This window comes from Nomascus leucogenys, chromosome 10, assembly GCF_006542625.1.
Source record: "Nomascus leucogenys isolate Asia chromosome 10, Asia_NLE_v1, whole genome shotgun sequence".
NCBI lineage: Eukaryota > Metazoa > Chordata > Mammalia > Primates > Hylobatidae > Nomascus > Nomascus leucogenys.
The window spans coordinates 27,268,067-27,292,328 of record NC_044390.1 but is presented as its reverse complement, the minus strand read 5'-3'; the positions used below and the strand labels follow the sequence as shown (position 1 = coordinate 27,292,328).

The following is a 24,262-nucleotide window of genomic DNA, read 5'->3' as shown; positions in this document are numbered from 1 at the left end:
CTGTTCATATACTTCACCCACTTTTTGATGGGGTTGTTTTTTTCTTGTAAATTTGTTTAAGTTCCTTGTAGATTCTGAATATTAGCCCTTTGTCAGATGGATAGATTGCAAAAATTGTCTCCCATTCTGTAGGTTGCCTGTTCACTCTGATGATCGTTTCTTTTGATGTGCAGAATTTCCTTAGTTTAATTAGATCCCATTTGTCAATTTTGGCTTTTGTTGCCATTGCTTTTGGTGTTTTAGTCATGAAGTCTTTGCCCATGCCTATGTCCTGAATGGTATTGCCTAGGTTTTCTTCTAGGGTTTTTATGGTTTTAGGTCTTAGGTTTAAGTCTTTAATCCATCTTGAGTTAATTTTTGTATAAAGTGTAAGGAAGAGATCCAGTTTCAGTTATCTGCATATGGCTAGCCAGTTTTCCCAGCACCATTTATTAAGTAGGGAATCCTTTCCCCATTGCTTGTGTGTGTCAGGTTTGTCAAAGATAGATGGATGTAGATGTGTGGCATTGTTTCTGAGGGCTCTATTCTGTTTCATTGGTTTATACATCTGTTTTGGTACCAGTACCATGCTGTTTTGGTAACTGTGGCCCTGGAGTATACTTTGAAGTCAGGCAGCATGACGCTTCCAGCTTTGTTCTTTTTCTTTAGGATTATCTTGGCTATAGGGGCTCTTTTTTGGTTCCATATGAAATTTAAAGTAGTTTGTTTCTAACTCTATGAATAAAGTCAGTGGTAGCTTTATGGGGATAGCATTGAATCTCTAAATTACTTTGGACAGTATGACCATTTTCATGATATTGATTCTTCCTATCCATGAGCATGGAATGTTTTTTCATTTCTTTGTGTCCTCTCTTATTTCCTTCAGCAGTGGTTTGTAGTTCTTTTTGAAGAGGTCCTTTACATACCTTTCAGTTGCATTCCTAAGTATTTTATTCTATTTGTAGCAATTGTGAATGGGAGTTTATTCATGATTTGGCTCTCTGTTTGTCTGTTATTGGTGTATAGGAATGCTTGTGATTTTCTCATGTTGATTTTGTATCCTGAGACTTTGCTAAATTCGCTTATCAGCTTAAGAAGTTTTTGGCTGAGAAGATGGAGTTTTCTAAATATAAAATCATGTCATCTGCAAACAGACAATTTGACTTCCTCTCTTCCTATCTGAATACCCTTTATTTCTTTCTCTTGCCTGATTACCCTTGCCAGAACTTCCAATACTATGTTGAATAGGAGTGGTGAGGGAGGGCATCCTTGTCTTGTGCAGGTTTTCAAAGGGAATGCTTCCAGCTTTTGCCCGTTCAGTATGATATTGGCTGTGTGTCTGTCATAAATAGCCCTTATTATTTTGAGATATATTCCATCAATATCTAGTAATTGAGAGTTCTTAGCATGAAGGGGTGTTGAATTTTATCAAAGGCCTTTTCTGCATCTATTGAGATAATCATGTGGTTTTTGCAATTGGTTCTGTTTATGTGATGGATTATGTTTATTGATTTGCATATGTCGAACCAGCCTTGCATCCCAGTGATGAACCCAACTTGATCGTGGTGGATAAGCTTTTTTTTTTTTTTTTTTTTTGAGGCGGAGTGTTCCTCCATCACACCGGCTGGAGTGCAGTGGCACGATCTCGGCTCACTGCAACCTCCGCCTCCTAGGTACAAGCGATTCTCCTGCCTCAGACTCCCGAGTAGCTGGGACTGCAGGTGTGTGCCCCCATACCTGGCTAATTTTGTATTTTTAGTAGAGATGGGGTTTCACCATGTTGTCCAGGATTGTCTTGAGTCCTGACCTTGTGATTCGCCCACCTCAACCTCCCAAAGTGCTGGGATTACAGGCGTGAGCCACTGCACCTGGCCAGTGGATAAACTTTTTGATGTGCTGCTGGATTCAGTTTGCCAGTGTGTGATTGTGGATTTTTGCATCGACGTTCATCGGGGGTATTGGCCTGAAATTTTCTTTTTCTGTTGTGTCTCTGCCAGGTTTTGGAATCAGGATGATGCTGGCCTTATAAAATAAGTTAGGGAGGTGTCCCTCTTTTTCTATTGATTGGAATAGTTTCAGAAGGAATGGTACCAGCTCCTCTTTGTAGCTCTGTTAAAATTCGACTGTGAATCCGTCTGGTCCTGGGGTTTTTTTTGGTTGGTAGGCTATTAATTACTGCATCAATTTCAGAACTTCTTATTGGTCTATTCAGGGATTTGGCTTCTTCCTGGTTTAGTCTTGGGAGGGTGTATGTGTCCAGGAATTTATCCATTTCTTCTAGATTTTCTAGTTTATTTGCATAGTAGTGTTTATAGTATTTTTTGATGGTAGTTTGTATTTCTGTGGGATCAGTGGTGATATCCCTTTATCATTTTTTATTACATCTATTTGATTCTTCTCTATTTTTTTCTTTATTAGTCTGGCTAGCTGTCTATCTATTTTGTTAGTCTTTTCAAAAACCAGCTCTGGATTTATTGATTTTTTGAAGGGTTTTTGTGTCTCTGTCTCCTTCAGTTCTGCTCTGATCTTAGTTATTTCTTGCCTTCTGCTAGCTTTTGAATTTGTTTGCTCTTGCTTCTCTAGTTCTTTTAATTGTGATGTTAGAGTGTTGATCTTTAGATATTTCCTGCTTTCTCCTGTGGGCATTTAGTGCTATAAATTTCCCTCTAAACACAACTTTAGCTGTGTCCCAGACATTCTGGTATGTAGTTTCTTTATTCTCATTGGTTTCAAATAACTTATTGAATTCTGCCTTAATTTCCTTATTTACCCAGTGGTCATTCAGGAGCAGGTTGTTCAGTTTCTATGTAGTTGTGCAGTTTTAAGTCAGTTTCTTAACGCTGAGTTCTAATTTGATTGCACTGTAGTCTGAGAGACTATTTGTTAGGATTTCCATTCTTTTGCAGTTGCTGAGGAGTGTTTTACTTCCAATTATGTGATCAGTTTTAGAATAAGTGCGATGTGGTGCTGAGAAGAATGTATATTCTGTTTATTTGAGGTGGAGAGTTCTGTAGATGTCTGTTAAGTCCGCTTGGTCCAGAGCTGAGTTCAAGTCCTGAATATCTTTGTTAATTTTCTGTCTCATACTGACAGTGGGGTGTTAAAGTCTCCCACTATTATTGTGTGGGAGTCCAAATCTCTTTGTAGGTCTCTAAGAACTTGCTTTATGAATCTGGGTGCTTCTGTTTTGGGTGCATATATATTTAGGATAGTTAGGTTTTCTTGTTGCATTGATCCCTTTACCATTATGCAATGCCCTTCTTTGTCTTGTTTTATATTTGTTGGTTTAACGTCTGTTTTATCAGTCTAGAAGTGTAACCCCTGCTTTTATTTGCTTTCCATTTGCTTGGTAAATATTCCTCCATCCCTTTAGTTTGAGCCTATGTGAGTATTTGCACGTGAAGCTTATGAAGCTTAGTTTGGCTGGATATGAAATTCTGGGTTGAAAATTCTCTTCTTTAAGAATGTTGAGGCCGGGTGTGGTGGCTCACGCTTGTAATCCCAGCACTTTGAGAGGCCAAGGCAGGTGGATCATGAGGTCAGGAGATCGAGACCATCCTGGCTGACATGGTGAAACCCCATCTCCACTAAAAATACAAAAAATTAGCCGGGCCTGGCGACGGGCGCCTGTAGTCCCAGCTACTCAGGAGGCTGAGGCAGGAGAATGGTGTGAACCCGGGAGGCAGAGCTTGCAGTGAGCCAAGATTGTGCCACTGCACTCCAGCCTAGGTGACAGAGCGAGACTCCATCTCATAAAAAAAAAAAAAAAAAAAAAAAATGAATGTTGGATGTTGGCCCCCACTCCCTCTGGCTTGTAGGGTTTCTGCAGAGAGATCCACTGTTAGTCTGATGGGCTTCCCTTTGTGGGTAATCAACCTTTCTCTCTGGCTGCCCTTAACATTTTTTCCTGCATTTCAACTTTGGTGAATCTGACAATTACGTGTCTTGTGCTGTTCTCAAAGAGTATCTTTGTGTTGTTCCCTGTATTTCCTGAATTTGAATGTTGGCCTGTCTTGCTAGGCTGGGCAAGTTATCCTGGATAATATCCTAAAGAGTGTTTTCCAACTTGGTTCCATTCTTTCTGTCACTTTCAGGTATACCAATCAAACCTAGGTTTGGTCTTTCCACATAGTCCCATTTTTCTTGGAGGCTTTGTTTGTTCCTTTTCATTCTTTTTTCGCTAATCTTGTCTTCATGCTTTATTTCAGTAAGTTCATCTTCAATCTCGGATACTCTTTCTTCCCCTCGATCTATTCGGCTATTTCTACTTATGTATGCTTCACGAAGATTTCGTGCTATGTTTTTCAGCTCCATCAGGTCATTTGTGTTCTTCTCTACTAAACTGGTTATTCTAGTTAGTAATTCCTCTAACCTTTTTCAAGGTTCTTAGCTTCCTTTCATTGGGTTAGAACATTCTCCTTTAGCTTGGAGGAGTTTGTTATTACCCATCTTCTAAAGCGTACTTCTGTAAATTCGTCAGACTCATACTCTGTCCAGTTCTGTTCCCTTGCTGGTGAAGAGTTGTGATCCTTTGGAGGAGAAGAGGCATTCTGGTTTTTGGAATTTTCAGCCTTTTTGCACTGTTTTTTTCTCATCTTTCTGGACTTATCTACCTTTGGCCTCTGATGTTTGTGACCTTCAAATGGGGTTTTTGTGTGGATGTATTTTTGTGGACATTGATGCTATTCCTTTCTGTTTGTTAGTTTTCCTTCTAACAGTCAGGCCCCTCTGCTGCAGGTCTTCTGGAGTTTGCTGGAGGTCCACTCCAGATCCTGTTTGCCTGGGTGTCACCAGCAGAGGCTGCAGAACAGCAAAGATTGCTGCCTCTTCCTTCCTCTGGAAGCTTTATCTCAGAGGGGCACTTGCCAGATGCCTGCTAGAGCTCTCCTGTATGAGGAGTCTGTCAACACCTCCTGGGAGGTGTTTCCTCGTCAGGAGGCATGGGGGTCAGGGACCCACTTGAGGAGGCTGTCTGTCCCTTAGCAGAGCTAGAACACTGTGCTGGGAGATCCGCTGCTCTCTTCAGAGCTGGCAGGCAAGAACGTTTTAGTCTACTGAACCTACACCCACAGCCACCCCTTCCCCCAGGTGCTCTGTCCCAGGGAGATGAGAGTTTTATCTGTAAGCCCCTGACTGGGGCTGCTACCTTTCTTTCAGATATTCCCCGCCCAGAGAGGAGGAATCTAGAGAGGGAGTCTGGCTACAGCAGCTTTGCCAAGCTGCAGGGGGCTCTGCCCAGTCCAAAATTCCCAGCGGGTTTGTTTACATTGTGAGGGGAAAAGTACCTACTCAAGCCTCAGTTATGACAGTTGCCCCTCCCCCCACCAAGCTCCAGGGTCCCAGGTGTCCTTCAGACTCCTGTGCTGGCAATGAGAATTTCAAGCCAGTGAATCTTAGCTTGCTGGGCTCCCTGGGGGTGGGATCCACTGAGCTAGACCACTTAGCTCCCTGGCTTCAGCCCCCTTTCCAGGGGAGTGGATGGTTCTGTCTCGCTGGCATTCCAGGTGCTACTGGGGTATGAAAGAAAACTTCTGCAGCTAGCTTGCTGTCTGCCCAAATGGCTGCCCAGTTTTGTGCTTGAAACTCAGGCCCTTGGTGGTGTAGACAACCAATGGAATCTCCTGGTGTGCAGGTTGTGAGGACCGTGGGAAAAGCATAGTATCTGGGCTGGATAGCTCCATCCCTCAAGGCACAGTCCCTCACAACTTCCCTTGGCTAGGGGAGGGAGTTCCCCAACACTTTGCACTTCCCAGGTGAGGCAACACCCCACCCTGCTTCTGCTCACCCTCTATGGGCTGCACCCACTGTCTAATCAGTCCCTATGAGATGAGCCTGGTATCTCAGTTGGAAATGCAGAAATCACCTGCCTTCTGTGTTGATCTCACTGGGAGCTGCAGACTGGAGCTGTTCCTATTCAGCCATGTTTCTCAGGTCATAATCATAGATTTTTAATTAATCCCAGCAACATGGATTAGTAAACAGCACATTTCCAAGTGATTTTTTTTTTATTTTAAGGTCAAACCTACAAAATATTATAGTGTTATCACCACTTAAAATTATTACTTGTGATACTATGTTTGTCTCTATTCACATTTTATTTGTAGAAAGAATTATAATTTGTAGATAATAATAGTTATTTCAAATGTATTACATATCCTTTTACTTTTAAGAAGAGGTGACTTACTTATCTAGGTATACAATTATTTTGAGGATAGTAAATGTCATGAATATCAAATTTATCATGTTGCTTTCCTAGGTGAAGACCCTGAAACAAGAAGAATGAGAACAGTTAAAAACATAGCAGATTTGAGGCAGAATTTAGAAGAGACTATGTCCAGTCTTCGTGGGACTCAGATAAGCCACAGGTTTTTTTCAATTTTGCATATATTTGAGCCAATAAAGAAAAAATAATTACAAACATTTACCTTTTCTTATAATGACAGAGATGGGATTTCAGTTTCCCCTTATTATTTTCTCCCTTGTTTTATATCAAATTGATTGGTAATTATCCTTAAACTGAGAATTCACAGTATATACCTATTTATCTTTTATCTCTATCTCTATCTGCTATCTATGTCTTTTTCAGTATAATTTCCGGTACTGCAACTACCACCATCACTGTTAAGTGGATTTGTAATACCTGTCCTAGAAAACAGTGGCACAAGTTGCACTTGAAATGCATCTGGGCAGGGTGGTAGGGAGACATTCAAACATAATTGTAGTTAACTTTCAGAATAGGTCTGGGAAGGTTACAGTGAGTTAAGGATTTGTTGAAAATGTAAAACAATATGTTGTTTTACCCAAAGTGTACTGATGGCCTTTCTTTTGAAAACAAACAAAAAGCTATAAAATGTATGCCCCTTTCCACAGTTTGACCTCAAAATGAACATAGAGTTTAACTTTCAGGAAGATGATGTGTTTATAAGAGAAGACCCTCAACTCTAGCCTTTTCTATCTTCATGCATTCCAGGTTATGGCCCTAAGTGAACCAGAGTATAGTTATTTCTCCATTTTATTTGACAGCACCCTGGAGACAACATTTGATAGCACTGTGACAACAGAAGTGAATGGAAGGACCATACCCAACTTGACAAGTCGACCCACCCCCATGACCTGGAGGTTGGGCCAGGCATGTCCGCGACTTCAGGCGGGAGATGCTCCCTCCTTGGGTGCTGGCTATCCTCGCAGTGGTACTAGTCGATTCATCCACACAGACCCCTCGAGGTTCATGTATACCACGCCTCTCCGTCGAGCTGCTGTCTCTAGGCTGGGAAACATGTCACAGATTGACATGAGTGAGAAAGCAAGCAGTGACCTGGACATGTCTTCTGAAGTCGATGTGGGTGGATATATGAGTGATGGTGATATCCTTGGGAAAAGTCTCAGGACTGATGACATCAACAGTGGGTAAGTGGCCCTGTTCTCCATCAGCATTGTGTGAAGAGGGGAGGTGGTCTACTAGAATGCGTTCACTATAAACAAATGTGTAAGTTTGCCCAGAAAGTCATGAGAAAATATGAGACATCTGAGGTTATTCAGAATGTTGAAGGGCCCTTCCTCTGCTCATTCATGGAGAGTAAAGAATCCAAGATTTCTATAAATTCATTATAAGCCACTAAGTTTTTCTGTTGCTGAGAGAAACACATGTGGCTTCTGTTTTTCAGAGTGATTTTCACATGCTTCTTAAGTAACAGATTTTGTAGTGAAGGACGTGGGAAGGAGACAGGAGGAGTTTTGCTGATTTGCTTGATTTTTTTTCTTTTTTAGCTTGTTAGAAGCTGCCTGTAACTGCTTTGAGAAACAAATATTTTCTTACTGTCTTCAATTATGCATCCCCAATTTAACTTGAGGGAAAAATCACTTTGGAGTTGAAAGTTTCACTCTGTTCATTTTCTTTTGATGATATCAGATTTCAATACATCTCAGACCCTGTTTTTCTTCTGTGTCCTATTACATTCCAAAACGTGTTGTGATTGTAAAACTCTTAGAGTATGTTAACAATTTGGGATATTTGGCATAATCACAGAATAGGCCCAAAGGGAGGCAATAGGATATTCTATTAATAATTGTAATTGGCATTTTTAGCATTTCCTGTTACGTACGATGCTCTTGTTAAGTGCTTTCAAGATATTATTTTACTTTTCCTTCCCACCACCAGCAATGCTTATGAGGTAGATGTTTTTATACATGTACTATGGATAAGGAAACTGAGTCTAATTGGCCCCAGCTGGGACCTAACGCTAGGGAAACCGTAGACCTGCATTAGAACTCAGCTATGTCTGACTTCAAACACAGGCTCAGTAATATGTGGAAAAGCTTCCCAATTAACCTTGTCTATAAACTTTGTGTGAGTCTGGATTTTGACCTACTCTTTGTCTTTATGCATCTGAGAGGACCCATGTAGAAAATAATTCTTCTATATAAATGACCCTTCCTGCCTTCATTCATGAAAAGCTTATGTTTGAATGGTGACACGACCTAAAAAAGAGTACAAAATAGCTTTTGATTAGATATAGCTTTGCTCTGATATCCTGATACCTGCTAGTCCATTCCTGGTATCCACCCTACCTGACTTCCTAAAAATTTAGAATTATAGAGACTAATTATGATTAATTAAGATAGGTTGTTGTTCAGTTGCCACTGGATTCAGAGTGCCTAGTTTGAATCTCTCTCATTCACTATCTGTGGACCCCTTGGGTACCTAACGTATCCAAATTAGTTTTTGTCATCTAGAATAAGGATAAAATTGTACCATCTTCATGAAGTTGTTAGGATCATCCACAAATTTTAGTTTGCACAGTGCTTGGCATGATATAAGGACTCAATAAATTTATCATCTTCCTCTTTATCATCACTATTACATTTACTATCATTAATAACTGTACCAATTTTTGATTGTTGTTAGTTATAATTATCATTTTTGTATGTATTTAACATGGCCTAGGAGGCAATGCCCAGTTCAGAAAACATAATGGCAAAGCAAGAGTGTCTAAGGCACACTCTTTCTCCCATCTCTCTCTTCTTTCTTCTCCATTCTTTCTACTCTATCCCCTCTTCTCTTTTTTTTCTTAATCTCCTTAAATATGGACATATGTGTGAATTCAATTTTATATTCACTATTCAAATATATTTGTATGGCTAATTATATACATAAATATACCTATATAGTATATATAAAGATATATATACAAAGGCTGGGCACGGTGGCTCATGCCTGTAATCCCAGCACTTTGGGAAGCCAAGGCAGATGGATCACCTGAGGTCAGGAGTTCAAGACCAGCCTGTCCAACATGGCAAAAACCCATCTCTACTAAAAAAGTTAGTCAGGCATGGTGGCGTGTGCCTGTCTTCCCAGCTACTTGGGAGGCTGAGGCAAGAGAACCACCTGAAACTGGGAGGCAGAAGTTGCAGTGAGCTGAGACTGCACTACTGTACCACTCCAGCCTGGGTTGCAGAGTGAGACTCCATCTAAAAAATATATATATATTATATAAATATGTATGTATGTGTGTATGTATACGTGTGTGTATGTATATATGTATATGTATGTGTATGTGTGTATATATAACTATGTGCACTCAATGTCATTATTCATGGTACTTCTCTTCTATGAAGTCACCACAAACACTGCATTAGTGAATACTGAACTATTGCCCCTAGTAGAGATACAGGTTTTGGTTCCTGTGAGCATTTCGCCACAATATTTTTGTCAACTGATCAATACATAAACTTGCTTTACGTGTGTCTCTCTTTAACGACACCTTATTTAAACAGCACAATTCTCAGCATAAAAACCCCAAAAATGTGGGAAACGTGGCACTAAATAGGTCATAGAAGAACATTTGTTGTGATATTAGAGCTGATAGAAGAAGGCAGAGTATCACTTTATTTAGCCTTAACTGGAAACGTCTGAGACTCATTTTTTTTCACTGTTCTGTTCATATCCATGAATGACTGTGAAAGTGCTATGAGTTTAGATTTTGTGGCTACATATAAATTTTAGCAAGTAGGCAACTTCACGAATATAGAATTTGTGAATAATGATGATGGACTATATATACTCACACTCATGTAGAATGTTTATCTGGAGAGTGACAGCATATCTTGGGAGCAGTTTGAATAAGAAATCAAGGGACATCTACAATGCAATATGTTGGGAATTTCAAAAGGCTTATAGGGATGAAAATTGAGCTAAGAGTTCAGAATGAGGAGAAAGTACTAAACCATCACATGAAATAGAAAGGAGTGAATAAGAAAAAGAAACATTTTAGGTCTTTTTTCTGATTTAAAAGCTATAGACAAAGGAAATATATTTAAAATACATATATAAGAAAAGTGCAAACATAGAAGGTATAAATTATTCAGTAAACTTGCATAAAATGTAATTTTCAGAATCAAAGGGACAGTGGATTAGATGATATTGATGATTTTTCTCTTAACTGAGAGTCATGGAACATGAATATTTAAAGATAATGTTTTAGAGATAGGCACTATTTTGACAGACCTTAACATCATTATGCTAAGAAGTTTAAACTACATTATAAGCTATGTAAAATACTCTATCTTAGAGATTACTAAATAGTCATAGAACATGGCATGAGGATGGTGATGGCTTTTGAAGACCACTTTATGGGAAATATGCAAAGCGAATTCAGGGGAGAAGCTCGGGGGTTCAATTTCAGGAACTGGTGCAAGAGCTCTCGCTCAAGCTCATAAGATTAGAAATATGGTAGTGGCATTTGTAGGGATAAAATTAGGAAAATAATTAATAGGGGAAGCACTGCAAAGGAAAAGTTTATAGAACCAGAGATGGACTACCCACGAGAGCATAAGGCAGACAAGAATTAAGATACCTACATCATAAGCACAGGAGATGGAAAATTATACCATTAGAGAAAATCGGCAGAGAGAGAAAGAGAGAGAGCGAGAGAGAAAGGACTTTTTAATGAGAAAGTAGAGAGAGAGATGATGAAATTAGAGTTAGAGATGTAGAGCTGGAGACGGTGGGATATGAAGATTGTTTGTCCAGGATAGAGATCTATTGTATTTCATCTCAATAAAACAGAGCGGGAATTGTGGGAGGCATTAAGGCTCCTGGGAAAAGAATATGGAAAGAACAGGGATCATAAACTGAATTATATATATATGTATGTATACATGTATATGTCTATTAAAAATATTTATCGAGTTCATCCTATGTGTCAAGCAACATTTCAGGCACTGTGCATTCAGTAGTGAATAATATAGACATAGTATGTGCCCACATGTGACTCACATGATGGTGTTTTCATATTTTTGTAGCCGTCCAGTTATTCAGTAAATTAATTGTAATGTGCACACATATGTGTATATATACATATATATACACACAGAGAAGTATTCTTAAATAAGTAGTTGTTTTAAATGTTTTTTAGCAACTGAATTCTGCATATAATAATATATGTTACAGGCATATTGTACTCAGAAGCATTTTATATTTTGCAAGAATACATGCAATATATGCAAGAATACATGCATAATATGTTAACTATGTTAGTTAACATTAATTTCTAAAACAGAGAAATCTCAAAATCTCAGTAACTTAACACAAAGAAGCTAATTTGTTCTTCACATAAAACCCTCACTGGTGTTTCTGATCTTCACTTGGGGAGTGCACTCCATGTAGTCACTCAGAGAATAAGATGGATGGTAATTCTGTTGTTACCCAGCCAGATTTCCAGTGTTACCCTAGGCATTGATATTCAACAGGCAAATGGCAAAAGAGGGGAAGAACCGGGATGTGAGAAGATTTTGTATGTATCAGGCCTGGAAGTCATGCATATGAGTTCCGCCTACATTCATTTGTCTAGAACAGCTGCATGACCACATCTGACTGTAAAAGAGACTAGGTTATGTGGTTCAGCTGTGTGCCCAGGAGGAGAGGGAAACTGGTTTGATGACATCTGGCTAGTCTCTGCTGAACTCACTAAGTTTTTTAAAAATGCTGTTATGGATTTTGTCCTTCTCATTTGTTTCTGCTTCATTTAAAACATGATTCAGACTTCTTGTTTCCTCTATTTTTGTTCCCTAACATCTTTCAAAAAAGTCTTGGATAGTCTCACAAATGAGTCCATTTAAATATGCATCGATGATCTACATGTCTTATGTTGACAAGTAAAAATACCCCAAATCCTACATGAAACTTCCCCTGTTTACTCACATACATTTGTTCTTTCCTGTGTTAGAGTACAGGACACCGAAATTTAAGTCATGACTCAGTTCTCTTACCTGTGCGGAAGATGCTAAGATCTGATCAGCAGATGATGGGGCTGGTCTCAGCTCAAGGGTGATTGTGCGAGGATACCCAGGATGTTCTGGACTTATTGCTCATCAGCTTATGCAGCGTGCCCTTGTTGGCTTACGTAGGAGGCAGCCCCAAAATCTCAGCCTAGAATTAAAACGTGAAAAGACAAGAGGGCTGGAGATATCCCAGGAAAAGTTTAATTTGATGGTGTTTCTTTAAGAAAAGGGGGCTTAGAAGTGTTTATGCTGGCCGGGTATGGTGGCTCATGCCTGTAATCCCAGCACTTTGGGAGGCTGAGGCAGATGGATCACCTGAAGTCAGGAGTTTGAGACCAGCTTGGCCAACATGGTGAAACTTCATCTCTACTAAAAACACAAAAATTAGCTGGGCATGGTGGTGCACACCAGTAATCCCAGCTACTTGGGAGGCTGAGGCAGGAGAATTGCTTGAACTCAGGAAGCGGCGGTTGCAGTGAGCCGAGATCTTACCACTGCACCCCAGCCTGGGTAACAGAGCGAGACTCTATCTCAAAAAAAAGTATTTATGCTACGAGTCATGAAAAAGTTGAATCATAAAGTTAACTCTCTTTTCAAAATGTTTAAAAATATGTTTTAAAGATTAAAGGAACAAAAGGCTCAATAAGGTAGTAATGAATGACGATGTTTAAATTAAGATTTTCTCATGTAACCACGAAGAATGTCATGAAGTCATTTAAATGGGAATAAAGTTTCATTTTTTCCATGTACTCTAGGTGTAACTCAGAAAGTTAGTTAATAAGCATTCTGAGAATTCAAAATTTATTGAAACATGCGAAGGCTTATCTCTTTCTCCTCTTTTTGAATTTACTTTAAATACTGGGGGATATGAATCTGCCAGTAATTAGGAATTAGTCAGAGAAAGGCCTTTTACTCATAATGAACCTCTTTGGAAAGTCTCTATTTATGAAGTTAAAAACACCCTGGAAAATTGGGATAAAACTTCCATATTTTTATGGAAATTGAAGTTATCTTCAGGTGTCACAGTAATAAATAGTTGGGCCAAGAATATAATCTAAAATTCTACTTCAAGTCGCATAACCAAACACAAACTAATCTAAGAATTCTGTGGAGTAAAAATTAAAAATAAGGCACAGGAGTGAGGGGCAGATATACTTTAATCCTGCTTCTGCCTTGATCTCCCTCAATTCTCATTTAGTAAACTGTGTGATGACTGAAGTATGCATAACTGTGCGAAAGGTCAGTTACTTGAGCTGTGTTAAAAAGATCCATCTTTTGCACCAGAGATTCCTAATCTTAATACTTCCTCTAATTTCATATTCAAGATATGAGCTATTTTAGTGACTCTAGAAATTCTAATGCATAAAATAGCTAGTATTTTTAAAGATAGTCAGTATTTATATGTTACTTACAATGTGCTAGACAATGCTGTATGCATGTTATATATATATATATACTCATTGGTAGCTCACCATCACTGCAAGAAGTGAGCATATTGTTGCTGTCTCCATTTTACAGATAAAGCAATTTAAACATAGCTTGTTTAAGTGACTTACCTGAGCCCACACAGCTAGTAAGTAGCAGCACTGTAGTTGAACCTAAGCGGTCTGGCTCTGGTCTACACTCAACCATCCTTACACACTGACCTTAGGAAACTGTCTGCATGTCTACATGTAAGGGTTTCTCTCCTAGGTGCCTGATTTTTTTCCAAACAATCATTTGAACAAGGTTCACAGCCATCATTTGTTATCAGCCTGGATTTTGTAGCTAGCATATTTAATATAAGGGGCATTTTTTAATGTTATCTATGCCACGTTAAAGGAAGATGCTGAACTGGAGTTTCTTTAAGGGAGTGGTGAGGATCACTTTAGATTCTCTGTGTGTGCATGCAATTACAAATTAGCTAATTGTGACAGACAGCAGCTGATATGAGATATTAAATATAAAAACATAGAATTCTAGGAAGATGGCTATATTAGTGTGTTCTCACTCTGCTAATAAAGACATGCTTGAGACTGGGTGATTTATAAAGGAAAGAGGTTTAATTGACTCACAGTTTCACATGGCTGGGGAGGCCTCACAATCATAGTGGAAAAGCAAGGGACATATTACATGGCACGCCGCAGGCAAGAGAGCTTGTGCAAGGGAACTCCCATTTATAAAACCATCAGATCTCGTGAGACTTACTACCATGAGAACAATATGGGGAAAACCACCCCCATTATTCAGTTATCTCTATTTGGCCCCTCCCTTGACACATGGGGATTATTACAATTCAGGGTGAGATTTGGGTGGGGACACAGCTAATTGTGACAGTGCAGTGACAGCAGCTGATAAGAGATATTAAACATAAAAACAGAATTCTAGGAAGATGGCAGATATGGTAGAAGTTTAGGTTTTGATCCATTACTCCTATGACCTCTTCAAAAACAGTATTTCAAAAATGAAATTTTCTTCCTTTTAATTTCTTAAGAGTTATATTATCTGCAAGCCTATTCATAATATTAATAACAAAGGAGAAAAATAGGTTCTATGATAGGCTAGTTACTTGTTGCAGTAACTACTACTAGGAAATATTGATACAAATACTAGGAAATATTGATTTCCTGGTAAACTTGAAAAAATATTTTAATTATCCCTGGTGAGTAGAATGTTTATACAGAAAAAAACAAGATAATAGAATATTTTTTAGTAATTATTGCAAATTGTGGACACCATTTGTTTATTAAGTTAAATTGTACAGTTGAGTTGATTTAATTTTCTGTGGATTAATTAGACATTTCTTTTCAGGTACATGACAGATGGAGGACTTAACCTATATACTAGAAGTCTGAACCGAATACCAGACACAGCAACTTCCCGGGACATCATCCAGAGAGGGGTCCACGATGTGACAGTAGATGCAGACAGGTAATGCTATCAGCATATATGATGGTGAGGCATGCATGAAGCAATTTTATAAATAAGAAAATAAGAGAAAACTCCTATTAAACAGTGTAAATCAAAGGACTTTTTATTTTGATAAATAATTATTTAAGGTTTTTTGTTTGTTTTTGTTTTTTGTGTGTGTGTGAGACAGAGTCTTGCTCTGTCACCAGGCTGGAGTGCAATGGCGCACTCTCAGCTCACTGCAACCTCTGCCTCCCGGGTTCAAGTGATTCTCCTGCCTCAGCCTCCTGAGTAGCTGGGACTCCAGGCACGCACCACCATGCCCAGCTAATTGTTGTATTTTTAGTAGAGATGGGGTTTTACCATGTTGGTCAGGATGGTCTCCATCTCTTGACCTTGTGATACACCCGCCTCGGCCTGCCAAAGTGCTGGGATTACAGGCATGAGCCACTGCGCCTGGCCTATTTGGGGATATTTTTAAAACTAGGATGATTTTCTTTACAAGGCCATTTTAGCTCTGTAATACCGAAAATAAATGTGTGGCTGGGGAGATTTTTTTTTTTTAATTTCAGGTAACATAGTTGCAAATGTTAATATCTGTAAAAGCAAAATTATAAACATAGACTTACTTTCCTTGTTAGAAAGAAACTCTGGTTAATAAATTTCATTCAATTCAGATATCCTCAGATTTACCTGGAAGCTAATGATATAAAGATTAAAACGTATTTCAAATCATCTAGTATAATAAGCTTGATGCTTTTCTTGAAGGTGTTGTAAACATAGAAAAACTCTAACTTTAGGCTTATTTTTGCTTCTTTATTGCCTCAAATTTCTTAAAGATGTGTGTGTGTGTGTGTGTGTGTGTGTTATGAACTAATTATTTTTCTGGAAATTGGTCTGCTGATTTATCAGAATCATCACTGCTTTAAGAACATTGTTTTGGTAAGATAATGTTGTAATATACATTTCTGGCCTGATTTTGCTCTCTCTTCACTCAGAATTTTGACTTTGTTGAGCAGGAAGAGATTGCATATTTTCAGAATTATTATATCTAAATACCTAGAGTGGTTGTTTAATTCAGCATTTATGAGAAAGACAAAAGGTTAAGGTGCAATGTACTCACATTCTGAAATAGGAACTGTATACAATTCATTGTGCATTTTTGTACAGTCAACTCCAAAGGCTAGATACCCAGGGAGTTCTAATGTTAGTCTTCAGTTTCTCCTTACCCACAGGCTGTTGATATCCTGACTCATAATGGTTAGAACAGTCTCAGCTCCCACCCTGTCTGTATCCTACTCTCCTAGCCTATATACTCGTGTGTGTGAGTGTGGGTGTGGGTGTGGGTGTGAAGCATGTGTGTGTGTGAAGCATCTCCCCACCTGTAATGTAAGTCCATGAGTGCAGAATTTTTATCATATTGTTTACGTGTGGAGTTTTAACAAATGTTTGTGGAGTGAATGAACAAATTAATGAATATAGGCTATTTATTAATTAGGCTATATAGTCACATAGGCTGGCAATCACATCTGATTAAATAGAGTGGCAAATGAGCTCCGGAAAGAACCAAGGTACTACGAGGATGTTATGAAAGAGAAAAATGGGTTATGTGAAAAATAGGAGACAGTGATAAGAGGGAAAGAATCCCAAAGTGTGGGCCACATTTTGAAACTAATGACCTATTATTCTATTATTGTTAGCTGAAAGTAGAAAACGTCATGGGAGGGAATATCTGCTAGTATTTGGTAAAGGAGGTTGTGATGGCAGAACCAAGAAATGAACACAAGTTGACTTTGGTTTGGAGACAGTGGGATAATCAACTCTCCTTGCTCCATCAGGGCCCCAGATTGGGCTCTGGCGGAGGAACTCAGAACAACATAAAGACCTAGATCGCTATCTAATAAATTGGGACCTGTGAAAACAGTGCCTCTTAAAGTGTGGTACCTGGACCAGCAGCAGCAGCAGCAGCCATTGAAACTTCATAGAAAGATAGATTCTCAGCTTCATCCAAGACTTACTGAATTAGAATATCTCAAGGTAAGGCCTGCTGATCTGAGCTTTAACTAGCCCTCAAGGTGATTCTTAAGTTCAAGCATCATTATATTAAGTTGAACAAATAGATGCCAGGCCTACAAATACATGTACGCCTAGCATAAATATTTAAACATTAAAAATGACATTTCAGAGTTATTATTTACCCTATTAGCTGTGTTCTGTCAAGATAATGAGAATATTGACGTTAGAATACACTGATGACACTAATTTTTAAATTAGATCAAATAATGACTTGTTACACCTGAAATAAATTGGTTAAGCTTGGTAGATGCAGTTTTTGAGGATTGTATAAATGGTTTTTAAAAGAATAATTTTAACTTGAGCTGCTTGTATAAATTAAATTGCAATAAGGTCATAGTATAAATCCTCCTATTAGCAGAGATAGAAGGTTTTTAAAAAAATTACAGATAAGTCTGATGGTCTTTTAAAATCTTATATTCAGGAAGTGACTCGGGATGTATATCATTTTAAAATACATGGTCTTAAATGTTGTAGTTGTATGACTCTTTCAGTTAATTTAAAATACTTCCTTCTATGAAAAATTGTTTCAAAAAATTTTCTAAATTCTGTTATCCATTTCAAGTATGATAGGCAAGAACAGATGTATTACTTTTTTGTTCATGTTTACCCAAAAAAAATTACTGTAATTGAGATCATATAAAAACATGTTTCCTGTCTGTTTGTCTCAACCTTTTAATTCTGGCACCTTAAATTTGACATAGTAGGAATTAGAAGACAATTGCAGAAAATGTCAACCGGGGAAATTTTATTCTACTAAAAGCTATATTCATACGACATAGCAAATCAGATTTTAAAGGCCAAAAAGTCTTTCATAGCAATTTTTCAGATTATTTTCAAAGCATATCTTCTCTCTGCTCCTGCAGCATGCCGTTGACTTTTCTGTTATGCAGTCACATAAGTAATTACATGTTTACATGTCTATTTCACTTATAGAACATGAAACAGTTATATGTAGAATAATATCTAATCCATCTTTTTATCACCAGTAGCTAGCATAATGTAGGAACTCAATAAATATATCAGATAAATTGTGGAAATAATCATATCATCTTATAACATACAGAAATGTGAGTTTAAAAAGAATACAATTATACATATCAAAAAATTTTTATACCATTTTTTTAAAGACCTTTCAGATGTTGTACAGTTTGGACTTTTCCAGTGTTTCTTGTATCATGAGACAATAGTAGATATTGTAAGTCAAAAATAGTTTTCTGGGGTTGTGTACATTTGAAAAAACTGAATATTGTATCTGTTCTTAGAGAATAATGATGGATATTAACATATCAAAGGTACAGAGAAGTCTTGAGGTTCAAAGTAAAATCTGCTTAATTGTATTTAATTCAGTGGAGCTTTTTCATCACTGATTCCCTCACTTTTTTCTCTTATGATAATAATTAACTTGTTCCTGTAGCATTTTAAGAAATGTTGATTTAGTTGAATGCCTTCACTTCACCAATATAATAACAGAAACTCAGAAATATTTATTTACCCAGAATCGTGCAGCTAATAGTATAAGGATTCAGGTCTTTTACTTCCTATTTTGTGGTTCCCAACTACTTTTGCCAAAGGTCTTTTAAATAATATGAAACATATTAGTGATTGATTCATTATAGTAAATGGGTAAATGATAAGGCTTGCAATAATTCACTGAAAAGAAAGCTTAAAAGCCAAAAGAAAAAAAAATCCACAGCATTTTTTTTCTTAGTTATTCTTTCTAAAAGTTGTGTAAGTGCAAAAGCAGAGAGTCATAGCACAATGGCAGCCAGCCAGCTAGCTAGGATAGCAATGGACTTGAATTGTTTGTATTGTTATAGTGAAGGCTATAGTTTCCCTTTGATCGACTTCTGGTTAAAATGTGATGGACAATAGAGAACAACTGAATTCCTCTTACCAGCACATTAAAAAGGCCCCAAAGGAAAAATGAGGACTTTCAGCAGCCATCTGTAGTGTATTTTAAGTATTTTATTGCTTAAAGATATTGCAGTTCATTTACTTTCCATATCAATCCAACACCAACCCCATTTCTGTATTTACTTGACTAAGAAAAGATTACAGAATGGGTATAATCCTTGTAGATATGTTGGAGACTCTCCAGCAACTTCACAGATACATTTATAGCAGGCAGTTAAATATGTGGGTTTTATACATTGTGTTGGGCTACGTTTAAAAGGTACATTTTGGGGGACTGCAGGATGATTGTGGTTTTGACCTTTATTAACTCCTATTATAGTTCTTACTCTAGCTTCTATGCTAACAATCACAAATATTTTATAAACAAATATATGATTACTTCCTAAGTGCCTGTCATCATAATAGCACCTTGGGTAAAAATAAAACAAAACAATATGGGTGAAAGTTCCTCAGTTTAATGGTAAGAGAGAGTAATGTAAACAAAGGCCACTCATAATAGATGTCTGTACAATGTGCCTTAGAAGCACCAAAGAGAAAGAGTTACTCCTACCTGGGAGTATAAAGGAAAGACTTCAAAATGCAGTAGCATTTAAGCAGGGTCTTAAAGAAAGCATACAACTTTTTGACATCCAGCCTGGGAGAAATCAGAAGGAATGTGGGGAGTGAGAGCATAAAGGCATAGAGGAGTTTGGTGTGAGGAACCAGTAATGGGATTCTGAAGTGCACTGGGAATGTGGACAGGGAGACAAGAGACAAAGGACCTGGGGGCCTTACTAGGGTGTTTGGACCTATAGGTGATAAGGAGCTATTTTACTAAGTTTAATTAGTTTTATTTCATTTCAAGGCAAGAGCACATGCTATAATCATTGTATTTTAAAAGGAACTCTCACAGCAATGTAAGAATATTGAAGAGGGATGAGATAAAGACAGGTAGAGTGCTTAGAAAGTGACTAAAGTAAATTAGATGAACACCTAACTAAAGAATGGCAGTGGGGAAAGGGGCTGGGGACACCATCTATTTCTAGAGGAACTTGGGTTTTGTCTATGTGTATGATAATCCTTGGCTGTCATAACTAAATACCACAGACTGAGTGGCTTAAACAATAGACATTTAGTTTTTCACAGTTTTGGAGACTAGAAGTTTATGATCAAGGTGTCAGCAAATTTGTTTTTTGATGAGAACTCTTCCTGATTTCCAGAGAGTGGGTTTCATGCTGTATTCTCACATGGCCTTTCCTCTGTGCTCCTGGAGAGATCTGTCTGTCTGTCTGTCTGTCTGTCTCTCTGCCTGTCTGTCTGTATAAAGAGAGGTCTCTGGTGTCCCTCTATCTTCTTATAAGGGCACCAGTGCTATTAGATTAGGATTCCACCCTTATGTATTAATTTAACCTGAATTACCTCTGTAAAAGTCCTGTTTCCAAATACAGTCACATTGCAGGTTAACAATTCATATAAATTAGGGGGTGGAGACATAATTCAATTCGTAACCCTGTGTAACTCCCAGGTGATATGTCCTTGGGGATATAAGGTCAGTCACTATATATGTGCTGGATTAAAGTATTAGTATGTATAATAATTATATATATAATCTAGATCGTATATACGAGTGTATACAAAATTAGCTTGTATACAAGCTCTAGATTGTATATATGCATATTTATATTGTAAATTGCCGCCTTTGGAAATGCATAAGTGTGGAAAAGAGAGCCAAGGATTGCCAAATCACTTGACTTTTTTTTCATTTTATTATTATACTTTAGGTTTTAGGGTACATGTGCACAATGTGCAGATTTGTTACATATGTATCCATGTGCCATGTTGGTTTGCTGCACCCATTAACTCATCATTTAGCATTAGGTATATCTCCTAATGCTGTCCTTCCCCCCTCCCCCCACCACACAACAGTCCCCAGAGTGTGACGTTCCCCTTCCTGTGTCCATGCGTTCTCATTGTTCAATTCCCACCTATGAGTGAGAACATGCCGTGTTTGGTTTTTTGTCCTTGCGATAGTTTACTGAGAATGATGTTTTCCAGTTTCATCCATGTCCCTACAAAGGACATGAACTCATCATTTTTTATGGCTGCATAGTAGTCCATGGTGTATATGTGCAACATTTTCTTAATCCAGTCTATCGTTGTTGGACATTTGGGTTGGTTCCAAGTCTTTGCTATTGTGAATAGTGCCGCCATAAGCATACGTGTGCATGTGTCTTTATAGCAGCATGATTTATAGTCATTTGGGTATATACCCAGTAATGGGATGGCTGGGTCAAATGGTATTTCTAGTTCTAGATCCCTGAGGAATCGCCACACTGACTTCCACAATGGTTGAACTAGTTTACAGTCCCACCAACAGTGTAAAAGTGTTCCTATTTCTCCACATCCTCTCCAGCACCTGTTGTTTCCTGACTTTTTAATGATGGCCATTCTAACTGGTGTGAGATGATGTCTCACTGTGGTTTTGATTTGCATTTCTCTGATGGCCAGTGATGATGAGCATTTTTCCATGTGTTTTTTGGCTGCATAAATGTCTTCTTTTGAGAAGTGTCTGTTCATGTCCTCTGCCCACTTTTTGATGGGGTTGTTTGTTTTTTTCTTGTAAATTTGTTTGAGTTCATTGTAGATTCTGGATATTAGCCCTTTGTCAGATGAGTAGGTTGCAAAAATTTTCTCCCATTCTGTAGGTTGCCTGTTCACTCTGATGGTAGTTTCTTTTGTTGTGCAGAAGCTCTTTAGTTCAATTAGATCCCATTTGTCAATTTTGTCTTTTGTTGCCATTGCTTTTGGTGTTTTAGACATGAAGTCCTTGCCCACGCCTATGTCTTGAATGGTATTGCCTAGGTTTTCTTCTAGGGTTTTTATGGTTTGAGGTCTAACATGTAAGTCTTTAATCCATCTTGAATTAATTTTTGTATAAGGTGTAAGGAAGGGATCCAGTTTCAGCTTTCTACATATGGCTAGCCAGTTTTCCCAGTACCATTTATTAAATAGGGAATCCTTTCCCCATTTCTTGTTTTTGTCAGGTTTGTCAAAGATCAGATAGTTGTAGATATGCGGCATTATTTCTGAGGGCTCTGTTCTGTTCCATTGATCTATGTCTCTGTTGTGGTACCAGTACCATGCTGTTTTGGTTACTGTAGCCTTGTAGTATAGTTTGAAGTCAGGTAGTCTGATGCCTCCAGCTTTGTTCTTTTGGCTTAGGATTGACTTGGCGATGTGGGCTCTTTTTTGGGTCCATATGAACTTTAAAGTAGTTATTTCCAATTCTGTGAAAAAAGTCATTGGTAGCTTGATGAGGATGGCATTGAATCTATAAATTACCTTGGGCAGTATGGCCATTTTCACGATATTGATTCTTCCAACCCATGAGCATGGAATGTTCTTCCATTTGTTTGTATCCTCTTTTATTTCATTGAGCAGTGGTTTGTAGTTCTCCTTGAAGAGGTCCTTCACATCCCTTGTAAGTTGGATTCCTAGGTGTTTTATTCTCTTTGAAGCAATTGTGAATGGGAGTTCACTCATGATTTGGCTCTCTGTTTGTCTGTGATTGGTGTACAAGAATGCTTGTGATTTTTGTACATTGATTTTGTATCCTGAGACTTTGCTGAAGTTGCTAATCAGCTTAAGGAGATTTTGGGCTGAGACAGTGGGGTTTTCTAGATATAAAATCATGTCATCTGCAAACAGGGACAATTTGACTTCCTCTTTTCCTAATTGAATACCCTTTATTTCCTTCTCCTGCCTGATTGCTGTGGCCAGAACTTCCAGCACTATGTTGAATAGGAGTGGTGAGAGAAGGCATCCCTGTCTTGTGCCAGTTTTCAAAGGGAATGCTTCCAGTTTTTGCTCATTCAGTATGATATTGGCGTGGGTTTGTCATAGATCGCTCTTATTATTTTGAGAGATGTCCCACGATTATTTTTTCAAGTGAAGCCAAGAGTCTGGACTCTTATGAGAAGTTTCCCAATTTTTAAACATTAGAACTCTCCTAACAGATACGTAAGATCAATAGATACAGTTAAAGACAAAATCTTTCTTCAGTGGGAGAAAAATCTAGAAATTCACAGACATAGTTATATAAAGCAGGAGAGAGGGAAGACTGCACTCATGGTCCTGCAACTGTCCTAGTTCCTTGAAGTTTCTCACCGAGATAGAGCTGGTGATGATACCACCTGTGCAGAGTGAAAATTCCACCAGTCATGAGAAGCCTGCCCAGCAGCTGAGGTAACTGTGGCAAAACTATCTGAGCTCTTTTTGGAGATTTTAATGCAAGACAGCACAAATCTAAGGTCAGCTTCCCAGCCATAGCATCACTCAGTAGAGCTGGCCTCTTGCCTGCCTGAGGCCGATTATGACAGTAATGAATTAAATTTTGTTTAAACCACTCTGTGACTCTGCACTATGCAAGCTAGGAACATTTGTATCTCAGACGTACAGTAAGAAAACAAGCCCTGAGAATTAATTCTTAGCATTGGAAGAGTGAATAAAGGAAGAACAACCATTGGAGAAACAGAGAAATCAGCTTTAACACAAAGATCAAAGGACAACCAGGGTTAACTGATATTTTTTGAAATGGAGAGAAGAGGAAATATGCAATACTGTCCAATTCCATGGATAAGTGATGTTTGGTAACTGGCAACTAGTTTCTTATCAGTGGCTTCATCAAAGTTATTTTCAATGAAATACTGAAGGAGCATGCTAGGTTATGAAAAGGTGAAGAAGTTAGGAGGTTGAAACAATGAAGGGAGATCTTCAGGAAAGTTGCAGTGAAGGTAAGGAGAGAGATCAGATAGAAGTCAACAAATGGGACACGATGAAGATTATTGTTGATTTGCTCTGTTTTGTTTTGGGGAGAAAGGAATTTGATCTGGTACAGAGAGTGAATTCCTAGACAAAATAAGGTGATAAGTCTTAAGGAAGATAGAAGAATCTGGAAAAAGATTATAGAACTGCTATAGACTTAACATTTATCTCCTTTCCACAATTCATATGTTAAAACCTAGTCCCCCTTGTGATGATATTTGGAGGTAAGGTCTTTGGGAAGTGATTGGGTCACAAGAGTGGAGCTCTCATGAATGCTATTAGTGCCCTTAGAAAAGAAACCACTATCAAGTGCCCCTTAGCC

At 38.2% G+C, this 24,262-nt stretch overlaps 1 protein-coding gene across 8 annotated transcripts in view; it reads left to right on the top strand.

Moving 5' to 3' along the window:
- Positions 1-24,262, top strand: part of NAV3 (neuron navigator 3) — a 657,172-nt gene that overhangs the window by 485,752 nt on the left and 147,158 nt on the right. For all 8 annotated transcript variants that reach the window (XM_030819929.1, XM_030819928.1, XM_003259582.3 and 5 more), the window contains 3 exons: positions 6,236-6,344; positions 7,003-7,386; positions 15,049-15,168. In XM_030819929.1, the coding sequence (XP_030675789.1) occupies positions 6,236-6,344; positions 7,003-7,386; positions 15,049-15,168 (613 nt within the window). The remainder of the gene's footprint in view (positions 1-6,235; positions 6,345-7,002; positions 7,387-15,048; positions 15,169-24,262) is intronic.